We start from the raw sequence: 13,976 nt of genomic DNA, 5'->3' as shown, positions 1-13,976 counted from the left end.
ACCGACAACGGAGGATATGCGCCTCTCCTCTAACCTATTTCTCTCTCCAGACGCATACACGAATAGCATCACTTTCGTCCAAGAAAGCATCACAGGGCCTAGACTCCTACTGCAACATGTACGTGCATCAAGTGCATCAAGTGCATCAGGTTCCACGCTAGTAATGCTAGATAGCCAAGGCAGACGATTACAGGGTCAAAGAAGGAAGCTTCAAAGAGGATAGGATATTGTACGACATGTAGTAGTTGCATTACATTGGTGATTACCAAATTCTAAGGGTATTCAGATCGTAAGTAAGGAGCGGTGTGTTATCAGAGCCCCTGATCTTGTTACAGAGGGTCTTTGTTTGACAGGGGAGCTCCTCGTGCGAACTCCAGTTTGCGACTCAGCTTAACCTAGTTATGGATACTACTTCGTCTGAACTATACTATGCAGACTTCGATAACAGGTAGTTTTACGATAGCGATCGTTAGCTCTAACATAATGCATGGGGAGGAGAGGGGTGTCTTTATTCAGTATACCCTTCCGTAACTAGGATCTTATAGGATCTGGGATGCTAGCTTCTCGCTTACTTTAACAGACAGGGGGTTTGAAATCTCGCTGCTCTAGTGCTTGTCGGATGTATGTATAACCTGGGGTCCTAGTTTAATGTCTGCATCGTTTTACACGTGGACATGTCTAGCCGAGGCTATCAATATCATTTATCAGAAGACATGTAAGAAATTTTCATTATGTTGTGATCTATGTAAGATCGTATAAGTCCTTCGTTACTTGGACGCTAATGTATGGTTATGTCGTAAATATACCCCCTGAATTGGCATAAAAAATCATCCCACTAATAACCTATATAGCAGGTACAGCTTCAAGGGGATGATATATAATCAGTGGCGTTTTCTATATAAAAGGGTGTGGAGGGCGTTAGTAATTATCATCCCTTGGCGAGGTTATCTTCATTAATCAATCCCGATGCAGTATAAAATCTGAGAATAATGGATGTAACAGCCTTATGAAGAAAAAGATATAACCCTTAAAGTTTAAAATGAAGGGATAACTTTACTTCGATGTCTTCATAAGTGGGGCTCGTAACGTGCTGGCGTCAAAGATCAGAACGAGCGTTATTCGGGCCGTCGTCCCTAAAAGTCTTAAAAACATTAAACTTACCTTAGGTACTTTCGTTTAGTTGCGCTCAGTAAGCAAACGCTCAAAACTCCCGTATTTTATGTGTATGTGGCAATTGGCTTGGCGTACATTAAAATAAGCCTCCCTAAGAGATGGTTAAAAGCTTAGCAGCTTTTATTAACTGAACAGGCCTTACAGGATGCGCACCCTCTTGAGCCGGCACGGGCCGATCTTACATTGACCCGCTCTTTCTCTTGCCTCTTCCACCTATCCGCGGATTTCGAAAGTTAATGCCGGCCTCTTAACCATTTTGCTAACTTAAATCGGCTGGATCCTTTATCGGTTCTCCACGCCGCAAATGATTAGTCGAAATTCCGAGTAACGGTGCGGGGAATCCCTAACGTGGTCAGCTGAAGAAGCCTTACTTTTAAACCAATCGGAATCGAGATAATTACTATTTAGACTCCACTTATATCCTAGGTAATTTCAATAGGTAGAACAGGGTATCAGCGCTTACATAAATTAAGTAACCAACATTAAAACATGTATGCCTTGTCACTTTGCAGGTTGCATTAAAAATGAAGTATCTAGGATTAGTTACCAATACGTAGTACTAGGGAGTTAAACATCCATCCACTGCGGCACAGTATATAATTAAGTTCTTCCTTATGAACTCATATATCGTTTTATGGCATCATATCTTAAAACGTGGGAGATATCGCTGTGCCATCTTATTGCTGATGAACTATACTAGTGCGATTGAAGTACGAGCCGCTTAACTATACCAAAGGTGGTTACAATTACCGCTAAAGATGCTACACCTATGTACTATGTACATATCTGCCTAGGTAGGTACCCGGTACCTGTCTTGTTGATGTTGCAATGCATTAGGTACCTAGGTAGTCAGGCTAATATGCCGCATGCTCGACAAGGATCAAAGCTCCATTATTCTAGAAGTTAAGACTTATGCAAGTGAAGGCAGTGGTGTTTAAGTTAAGACTAATAGCATGCGCCACATAAGCACATAAATATAGACGCCACTTAGACGGTGACCTCGAGCACGTTATACGAGGCTTGTTTGATGTTAGCACTATTCCAGAAGCAAAGTCATCGTGATGAACATCGACCCTTGTATCTACGTATGTAAAGTGACTGAAGAGAAAAGTAAGAAATTAAATCAAACTACATGTGGTACAAACTCTGTAGTTAGCTTATTCCATTTCATATTTTTATGTAATAAGTATCTAGCAAGATGCTAAACTTGATTAACTATAGGTAATGCCCAAACAATGTATGAAATGTGAAATATTGTATTTCAGGTTACACAAGCGGGACCAATCTTATGTATTTCCTGCTTATACTTTTCCTCGGTCTCGGTAAATCCCATTAACCCGAACAAAGAAACTTGAAAAAAGCAATATTGGAGATTTCCGTGTTATATAACATAAATCACTAATTAACAGCCCACACAAATCAGTAGCCTAAAAATATTTAAACTATTACCTTTCAATTTTAATAATTAATAATTTAATTAATTTAAAATATTTTAACTATTTAAAAAAATTAAAATAAACTTAATATTTAACGTTATAAAACATAATAAAAAATTTAATATAAAATATATTATATATATTTATAATATTTTTTATAAAATATTACGCGATAAAATATATAACCGTTAATAATATAAAAATATTATAAAGTTTTAATAAAAATTAATTTAATATAAAAAAAATATTATTATTTAATATATTTTTAAATTAAATATTTAAACGTTTTTTTTTAAATTTTTTTACGTTAAAAAAACAGTTAATATATTATTATAAAAACATAATAAAAAATTTATCGGAAAAAATTAAATTATAAATTTTATATATTAATAACTTAAATTTAAAATATATTTAAATTATTAAATTAATTATTAAAAGATTTTTTATAAAAATTTTAACGTTTATTATATATGGGAACGTTGGTCATGTGACCTAGGTGGGACAAACCCACTTATCTTGTATATATTCCTATATATTTTAATTTAAAATTAAAATATGTATTAAATATCATTAATAATAATTTTATTTATTATATATATAATATTTTTTTATATTGTATATAATATTTTTATTTATTTAATATTAATTAATAATTAATGATAAATTAATTATAAATTAATTAAGTATTTAAAAGGGAAGAGATAATTTACATATTAAATCTTAATAAAAAGAGGCAAATAATCTTAAGATTTTATATTTTTGTGTATAATTTTAAACCTAAAATTTTATAATTTTATATATGATTTTAAAAAATCTTATATTAATTTAGAATTTTTGGATAAAAGAAATAATTTATATGTTAAATTTTAAATTTTAGGTTTACATTTATTACGTATAAATAAGTAATATTAAAATTTTATTTTATTAAATAAATAATTTTAAGGGAATTTATATTAATTAATTTATGCGTTTATTATACGTTTTTATTTACGATATATAAGATATTAGAAAGAAGTAATAATATTATAAATTATGTTATAATTTTATTTTATTAATAAATTTTATATTTTATTTAAAAATTTTTTAATTTTATTTAAAAAGTTTTATTTATTAATATTATTTAAAAGTTTAGTATTTAAGAAAATAATAATATTTGGAAATTATAAAGGTGTATAATAATATTGTTTTTTTTTAAAAATAATTTATAAAAATAAGGTTAGGTAAATTTTTTTTTTATAATATATATTTTAATAATAATATTTTTTTTATTATTTTTTTTATTTATTTTTTTATTATAATAATTAATATTATTATTAATTTTATTTTATTTAGTTTTTTTAAATTGATATATATTTAATATGGTTAAATAGGCGTAAGATTTTTAATAAAAGTATATTAACGATAAAAAATTTAGCGTTAAATTTATAATTGGTAATATAATAAGAGTTTTAGTAGTTTAAATTAAAATATATATAATTGAAAATATATAAGGTTATAATAAAAATATAATTAATAAAATTTTATAGTATATTTTTAAAATTAATTTTAATAGTTAAACCGAAATCTATTTTAATAAAATTAGACGTTTATTTTGTATTAAAGTAAAAAAATATATTATATTTTATAGCGTTTACGTAAAAAAAGTAGTTAATAATTATTAAGTATTAATAAATGTTATTAATATAAAATCATTTTTAGTATATTTTAAAAAAAAAATGTTTAAATTGTTAAAAATTTATTTTTTTAGGTTTAAATTTATAGTTAATTTAATATATATATATTTATTAAAAATTATAATAAAAAATATTATAATTAAGTTAAATTTAATAATAACAATATTATTATTATAGTTATTTTTAATAGTTTAAATTATAAATATTTAAATTATAATTATATAAAATTTTATATTAATATTTATGTAATTGTAAATGGAATAGGTATAATTTAATTTAATGTAATTTATAAATTTTTAACCAATTTTTTAAACATTTTAATAAGTTTAAATATTTTAATAAAAATAAATAATCTATTAATCTTAACTAATCTAAACATTTTTAATAATAATGGATAGTTTTATATAATAAGGTTGATTTATGGGAAATATGGAAACTTTTCCAAAAATAATATAAAAATTTATTAGAAAATTATTTATTTACAAATAAGATAAATAAATAGTAATATATAAATTTTAATTTTTTATTATATTAATTAAATTATATAATAATAATAATTTTAAATTTGGAAACAAAAAATATAAAATATTAAATAAATAAGTTTAAATTTTTTTATTTTATTATTATAAATTTAGAATTAAATTAGATTTATATATTAATATTTATAATATTATATTAAAAAAGGTAATATTAGAATTTTTCTATAAATATTTTATATAAAAAAGTTTTAATTTTAATATAATAATTAATAAAATAAAAGGTTTTTTTTATATAAATAAAAATTTTTAAATATATATATTTAAATAGAAGGATATAATAATTAAAAATATTATATGAAATAATTTTAAAAAGATATTATTTAAATATTTTAAAATATTAATTATATAAATATAATATATTTATAAAAATTTATTAATTAATTATATTAAAGAAATCTATTTTAAAGAAGGTTTATATTATATTATATAAAAATATCTAATATTTCTATCTGTTTTTTTTTAATAATTAAATATATTTAAAAATGTTTATATTGATTTTTGTATAATAGTAAGTAATATATACCAAAATTTTCTTAATAAATTTAAAATAAAAAATAAATAATATTATATTAATTAATTTTATTAAGAAAGTTAAAACCTTTATTAAATAAATTAAAATAAAAATAAACGTTTTAATAATTAAAAACATATTAGGTATAAAAAAAAATATTTTATTTATAATAAACCAGATTATTAATTTATTAAATATTTTATATATAAATAACGTAATAAACGTAATTAATAATGTTAATATATATAAAAATATAAAATAGGAAATATTAAAGAAAATTTTACAATATTTTTTATTAATTATAAAAGAATTAATATTAATTATAAAAATAAAAATAATAATGGTAATAATAATAATATAAATGACGGAAATAATTTGACCTAATTATCCATTATATAATATTTTATAGGTTATGGTAAAGTTAATAATTTTTAAGTTATTAAAATTTTTATAAATTAAGTAATTTTTTATATATTTACCAAAATAAATATTTTTGGAAATAATATTAAATAATTTATTGATATAATATTAGGTTTATTTTTTACCTTTTACCTTAAAAACCAATATATATATATATTTTAAGGTATTTTACCTAATATAAATATAGCCAGAATATTGTTAAAAGGCAAGATATAAATAAAAATATTATAACATATATACCTTTATATTAAATTAAATACGTTTATAGCCAAAAATTATATAATATGGTTTGGTAATAGTATTAAATAAGGAAATATTAATACTATTATTGTACCCACCCTGTTTAAAATTATATAATTTTAAATTATATTTTTTAATATATTATTTTTATTATACCTCTATAATATAAATTATTTAAAAATCTTTTTAAATAATATAAAAAATATATTTATATATAAAAATAAATATTATTTTATTATTTAAAAATGGGGATATTTATGGTTTTTATTTAATAATAAAGAATAAATAATAATATATTATTATTTAATTAAAAAAAAATTATAATAAATATATAAATATTTTGGTTATTTAATTATAAATTAATTTTACTGCATTTTTATAAAAGTTAGATATAATAAATTAAATTAAATGTTTATTAAAAAAATTAATAAATATTATTATTAATATTAAATATATAGTAATATATTAAAATAATTTAAATTCATTATAAAAAATAATATTAATTTTAATTATAACGTTTATATTAATATAATATATATTAAAAATAAACTAATTTTATATATTATTAATAAAGTTATATTATTTTAAATAATAAAATTCTTTAAAAATATAATAATAAAATATATTTGGGATATGTTAAAAATGATATGGATAGATATTTATTTTAAACTGTTTAATAATTTAATTTTTAATATAAGTATAAATTTTATAGTTAATAATTTCATTTTAAATATAAAAACATTATTAATAACTATTAAAAAAATATTTATTAAAATATATAATTTAATTGGAAAAATTAAACGTTATTATAAATTATTATAATAGGTATATAAGATAATATTAAAAAATTTTTAAGATATTTAAGCCAATATTTATTATATTTTATAAATAGTTATGAAAATTATTAATAATATAATAAAATTAAATGGCCTAATATTAATATTATTGGTATTTAAAATATATCCGAAATTGATAAATAATTTCTTATATTTTTTTTCAATAATTGCTTAAACTATAATAATTAAAAAAATAATGGATAAAATTTATAAATTTAAGATTAAATAATAAATTAATAATATATTAAATATAAGAAATAAACCAAATATATTAAATATGTTAAACCTACCCTTTTAATTCGAAATATAAATTTATTATAAAAATAATAATTAAATTAAATTTTATAAGTTAATTATTTGAAATGGTAAAATATATATTATCGAAATAAATAAAAAATTAATTAAATTTAAAATTATAATTATAAAATTTTATTTTTAAAATAAATTTACTTATATTTTAAACCTTATAGATAAAGAATTAAATTATAAATGCGGTAATAATAATAAATTTATTTTTAAGGTTAACATATTTATAGCTAAATAATTATAAAAATAATTTTTTAAAAATAAAAATAAGCTTTGGTAAGTAAACTCCTATAATAAAACTTACATATCTTTTAAAAAAGTAATAGATGTAAAATTATTGCTATAATTACGTTAAGAAGGGAAAATTACCACCTTAAAATAACTATTTAAAGAATTAGATATATAGAAAATAAAAAAATTTATTAAATAAAAAATATTTTTATTTAAGAAATATAATAAGAAAAAATACGGAAACGTTTAATTTTTTAAATTATAGATTATTTATAAAATTAAAAAAAAAGATATTAATAAATTATATAAAAGATTATAATTTATTATTTAAAATTATAATAATAAAAAAAAAGAAAAAATATTTATGCAATTATTAATAATTTAATGTTTTAATTAATAAATTATTATTATATTTATCCCATTATTACGATAAAAAATGGGCGGAATAATTATATAGTTTTATAACATTACGCAAATATATACCCAATTAAATATTAATTTAAACTGTATAATTATTACTAAACTATTTAACAAGCTTAAAAATCAATTCTTTAAAAATATTATAATAATTATTGTAAAATTATTATATAAAATAGCCGAAATTAATATATATTAATAAATAATTTATTTTAAATACTATTAAAAAAAATTTTTTATAATTATATTAATATATAACCTATATTTCTTAGTTTTAAAATTATTTAAATAATTTAACCTAATTAAAATATAAATTAATAATATATTTAAAATATCGAATAAAGTATTTAATAAGTTTAAAAAGGATAAAATAAAAAAGATAAGATTTAAGGCAAAATTTAAATTATACCTTAATAAAAATACTTTATTAATATTTAATAATTATATTATTTTAATTAATAATAATAATAATATTTACCTACGCTAAAAAGAGTAAAATAAAAAGATTATATTAATTTAAACCGAAAAAGATAATACTATTTAATAATATATATAGCAATAAATCCGTAACGTTTATATAACTTTAATCTATTAATTTAAAATAATGTTTAATATATGTAAAACTGTTTAACACCAAAAACCTAATAAAATTAAAATTGATAAATTTAATAAACAATTTTAATAATAATTAAATAATTTATTACGAAGTCTTTAATATATTAAATTAAACTTTATTATAATAAAAATCTTTATATTTATTAATAAATTATTTATAAATAATAAAAATTTTAATTTTTAAATAAATTATAAAATTTTTATTATTAATAAAATTATAATTAATAAATTATTTATTATAACCAATAATTTAATTTATTAAAATTTTATAAAATATAAATAAATTACTTAAAACGTTTTGGCAAATAAGATTTATATAATAATATATAATATAAATATAATTATAATAATTGGAATAATAATAACGTTAATATTTAACAAAATCTAATTCCTTATAATACTTATAATTATATATACTAATTTATTCTTATTATATAAATATTTTATTAAATTTAATATAATAAAAAAAAAATAATTAATAATTAATATTATATTATTTTAATAATTTTATAAATAATAAAAAATTAATAATATTTAATAAATTTATAAATAAAATAATTTAATTAATGTAATAATAAAATTTAATATTAATAAAACTTTTAAAACGTTTATTAATATTAATTATATTATAATAAAATTATAAAATTAAATTAAATAAATTTAAAATAATAATATTAATTATTTCTTTAATCGATTTAAATAAACGAATATATATTTTAAAAAAAAAAAAATTATTAAATAAAATAATGGTTATATATTTTAAAATATATATATTAATTAATTATTATATTTTTAAATAAATTTAATAAATAAATTTAAACCATTAATTTATAAACTTTTTTTTTATTTATTATATTTTAAATTATTAATATTAATATTAATAAATTATTAATTTACAATATTATGGTTTAATATTAAATTTTAAATATTTTAAAAGTGTAAATATATTATTTTATAAAAAATTATTAATTTAATTTAATATAGATAAAGGAAAAAAAAAAAATTATAAAAAAAAGCCGATTTTACTACGTTTAAAACGCCTTAAAATTATAACCTTAATTAGCGCGTACGGTAAACCTATAATATTATATAATTATGTAAAAAAAAAAAAAGTTATTAATATAAAAACATTAATTATATGACCTAAATAAGATAGACCCATTTATCCTATATATATTCCTATATATTTTAATTTAGGATTAAAATATGTATTAAATATCATTAATAATAACTTTATCCATCATATATATGATACTTTTTTGTATTACATGCAACATCTTTGTCCATTTAACATTATACGTAATATAAATTAATTGTAAATATAATAAAAAAAGAAATATTTTATTTAAAAATATATATAATTTTAATAAAATTGGATTTATAATAGGTATAATTATTATAAAAATGGTTATTATAAATTTTAATTAACGTTAAAAATTTTGTTAAATTATATTTAAAAATAAAAAATAATTTATAATTATTTAATCGATTAATTTTTAAAATTAAATTATATTACTTTTTATTATTATAATAGGTAAAATATATTTTATTTTATAATATTATAATAATAAATTTTTATTTAATTAAATTATTAAATTATTTGAAAATAGTTAAATTATAAATGAAATTAGTTTAAAATAATTAACGCATTTTAATAAATATATAAAAAGTTATATAAAAAACGTTAAATACTTTTTAATATTAAATAATTACAAAAATTATATATTAATAAAATTTTGCAAATATTACCGTAATAATAATATTGTAAACTTTTATATATTTACCTATTTATTTTATAAATTTTAACCTTTAAATATAAGCATTTTTTTAGTTTTAAAATGCATATATAAATAAATTATTAAAAATCTAATATAATAAAGTTTAATTTATATTAAAAAAGAAAATTTTTTTTTAATTTTTTAATAAATTTATAATATCGTTTTTATTAAAAAAAATATATAAACTAATTTTACGGTTATTAAATTAATTTTTTTAAACTTTAATTAAGTTATTTTATAATTTAATATTATTAAAATTACGCGTTTTTTTATTTTAAATTTTAAGTTATTTAATTTATTTTAAATATTTAAAATATTAAAAAATATTAATAAAGTTATATTATAATTTATTTTTATATATAATAAGATTTTTACTTATTAATTTAACTTATTAACTAAAATTTTAAAAATTATTAATAAATTAAATAAAACTATATATAAATTATTATATAAAATAACTTTATTAAAAAAAAAAGTTTTAAATTTTTAAAAAATAAATTATATATTTTTTAAATGTTAACAAATAAAAAATAAATAATTATAAAAAAAAAACCTTTTATTTAAAAAAAAAAAACGCGTTACGGGTTTAAAAAAAAAATATTAACGTTAAAAGCAATATTATAGTTATTAAAAGTGGTTTTATAATAAAGTAATAATAAAGTTAATAACGTTATAATATTTATAATAATATAAATTAAAATTTAAGAAAACGCATGCACTCGCAAGCTCGCGCAAGCGTTTTCACGTGCTTGCAAGCTCGCACGGTAGAATCCGTCGGAGACATCTAAGTTAAATGTCTTGATAAATTTCAGCCAATTATTTTTATTAGTTTATCAATTTCTTATCAATTATTTATCAATTACTTATCAATTACTTATCAATTATTTATCATTTTCTTATTAGTTTCCTATAATAATTTCTTAAAGTTTAAGCGTAAAAAATGTTTTCGACAAATAACGTATAAATTTATTAAACTAATTTAAAAACCTTTAATAATAAAAATTAAATTAATTTTTACTTAATTTTAAACGTTATTATTATATAATAAATGATTTAATTAAAAAAATATAAATTTTTGGGCTATTAACTTATGTGGGCTGCTGACTAGTGATTTACGTTACGTTTAATCCTAATAGTTCCACTCTTGGCTTTTTACTTTATTGGTAAGGCTCAGCGAGTCCTGCGCATATCAAGTCTTGAATCGGTTCCGCAGAACTAAAAACATGTCGAAGTGTATGGCTTTGGCAGGGTTGTGAATTTATCCTTGAGTCTGATCTTAATAAGTGAACTGATGAGCATGGAGGTCCTAGTACATACTATACTACAGATTGTAGGATCTTCAGCCCAGCCTAGCTCATCCAAGCGAAAAAAAAACCTGATTCCCCAATCCCTCGGCTGTCTAAATGCCATCATTATACTGACGTAATATCAACAGAACAGCATGTAACTACCGTTAATTTATTTTGTAGTTTTAATTCAATTCTTAACTGTAGGTGGCGGGTATACCATTAGCTCTTGCTGCACTATTCGTATAAGTCCTCCATTGAACCTACTTGGCGGGTTGCACAGTAGAACACTAAAAGAAAAGATCGACGATGAAAATCAAAATGTACCTGTGTTAGGTACCTAACTCTTGTAATATTTGTCTATATACGTTCAGATCTCTATAATATTATACAACCTATGTTAACTGAACTAAGGCATTTACCCATTATCCATTATCCATTATCCATCACCGATTATCTATTGAAAATCGTTCCCAACATTGATCTAGTAAAGAAAATCGGTCCCATAGTATTCAGTACGATGTCTGATTACTCACCGCGCAACCGTCGCGGGGATCCCCATTCTCTGTGGTCTTACAATCGCCAAAAACATCACGGGCACAATGGCAATTAGTATAAATGCCAATAATGTATTAGCCCATCCATAGCCAAGCTTTTCGTATAAATATGGAGCGGCAATTGGTAAGAAGGCTCCGCCTAAGTAACGTAGAGGAAGACAAGCCGCGACGGCCGAGGCCGAACGATCGCCGAAGATATCAACGAGGTAATTCATGATAGGTGTGACGCTACTCGACAAAGAAAACCCGTACAACACGGTGGCGAGGGCGGGAACGATCCAGTGGAATTGCTTCTCTAGAGACCACCCATAAATCAGGAGACCAGCAGGGAAGGCTATCATGGCAGGAATGGTAGGAATTAGTCGGTTTTCGGGATGCGGCGTAGTATTCTCGTCCGGCTTCTTCATCGAAAAGCCACGTAACAAGAAAAAATCGAGGGTGAAGCGGCACATTATCATTCCGCTAATCGTGCCGATAGCTGTGAAGGTTGGGTTACTACTAGAACCGGGATATAGACTTTAGACTTACTTGTAGCAATATAGATGAGACCGGATTCACTCTCGGAAAACCCGTAGACTTCCTGAAAAACGGTGGCGTTCGTAGAGGCCAGAAGGGAGAGGTAACCGAATATGACTCCAACGTACACCGCCATAAGCACTGCAATGCGGGAGCTTCCTAAGATGATGAAGGGGCGCACCACGAGCAGGGCAAGCGCCTTCACTGTTGTCATGTTCCACCCTGTGAAATACTTTGGTGGCGACTTCACTTCTTCCCTGCTAAGGCTAGCCTTCTTGAGTGCCTTTCGGCGTATTACCGGGACATACGATTCTCTCATAACAATGGCTAGGACAGGCATCAGAGCCGCCGTGAGGATGGCCATTATCCAGAACGTCCAGCGCCAGATGAGGTACTGCGTGATGTATCCCCCAGCAATTGGGCCGGCGGCGCTGCCAAGGATAGGGATTAGACTTGTTAATGACATGGCGGATCCACGCTCGTGGATAGGGAACAGATCCCCCGTGATGGAGGGGTTCAGGCCAATAGAGGCAATGGATGCGCCACCTAAAAACCTGAAGACGATGAGCATGCTAAAGCTGTTGCTGAATCCTGCGATCATGGTAAAGATGAGAAACAGGACATTGAAGAAGTGACAGACAGGCACACGCCCGAAACGCTCGGACAGTGGGCCAACATAGAAGGCTGAGACGACCTGGCCCAAGTTAGGAACGGTAATATAGAAGATTGAAAGAAAGTTGTCGTAATTGTTGAACTCCTTCTCGATAGACGTGCTTGCAGGAGCGTTGATGACAAGAGACATGGAACTAAGTATTTGGCATTAGCACACCTTGCTATCACCATCACAAGGATACTTGGAACATACACCATCAAGGACATCAAGGACAGGACGAGTACGATGAGCCACCTCCGCGTATGGGACCAATTTTGGGGCAGTCTGGGGTCGGAATCTTCCAAATATGCAGCGGCGGGGACTGCTTCAGCCTGGGACCCATCCGTTACTACCTTCTCTCCCTTCGACGTGGACTCGGTCACAGGTTCACTTGACGCTACTGCAGGACACGCAGTATTATCCAACATAGGCGTTGGCGCGCTACCGATACTGGCTCTACTGACATCTTCGCTACTGGTGCTGCCGCCGATGGTACTGGACCGACCGGTACTGGGCTGCGTGGACACCATCGCGCTCTGGGTCAAAATCATGCCGCTGTAAAAAAGAACGCGGAAAAGCGGGTTGTAGAAATATGAGGAGAAGAGAGGGTGTAAGTGAAAGCGAAATTTATACAGACCCAAAGGATTACCTGATAAAATCACTTACGAGCTATAAAATAAAGGAGGATGCTAAAAACGGGAGTTCCTAAGGCCAAGCATAATTCTAGCTCGGTCTCGTGTTTTCTGAGATATCCTTGTGTTTTCTGGAATAACCTCTCCTGCGGCGTCTC

At 22.9% G+C, this 13,976-nt stretch overlaps 1 protein-coding gene across 1 annotated transcript; it reads right to left on the bottom strand.

The window, feature by feature from the left end:
- Positions 1-11,993: 11,993 nt before the first annotated feature.
- Positions 11,994-13,737, bottom strand: GL218_07621 (uncharacterized protein; the record flags this gene model as incomplete). The annotated part of the gene is made up of 3 exons (XM_033584385.1): positions 11,994-12,496; positions 12,547-13,340; positions 13,400-13,737. 3 exons carry the CDS (start codon positions 13,735-13,737, stop codon positions 11,994-11,996), a joined length of 1,635 nt encoding a protein of 544 aa, XP_033432393.1.
- Positions 13,738-13,976: the final 239 nt, after the last annotated feature.

The sequence above is a fragment of the Daldinia childiae genome (genome assembly GCF_008694065.1).
Source record: "Daldinia childiae strain JS-1345 chromosome Unknown Scaffold9, whole genome shotgun sequence".
Lineage (NCBI taxonomy): Eukaryota > Fungi > Ascomycota > Sordariomycetes > Xylariales > Hypoxylaceae > Daldinia > Daldinia childiae.
The sequence above is the reverse complement of the archived record's forward strand: the minus strand, read 5'-3'. Positions and strand labels throughout refer to the sequence as shown.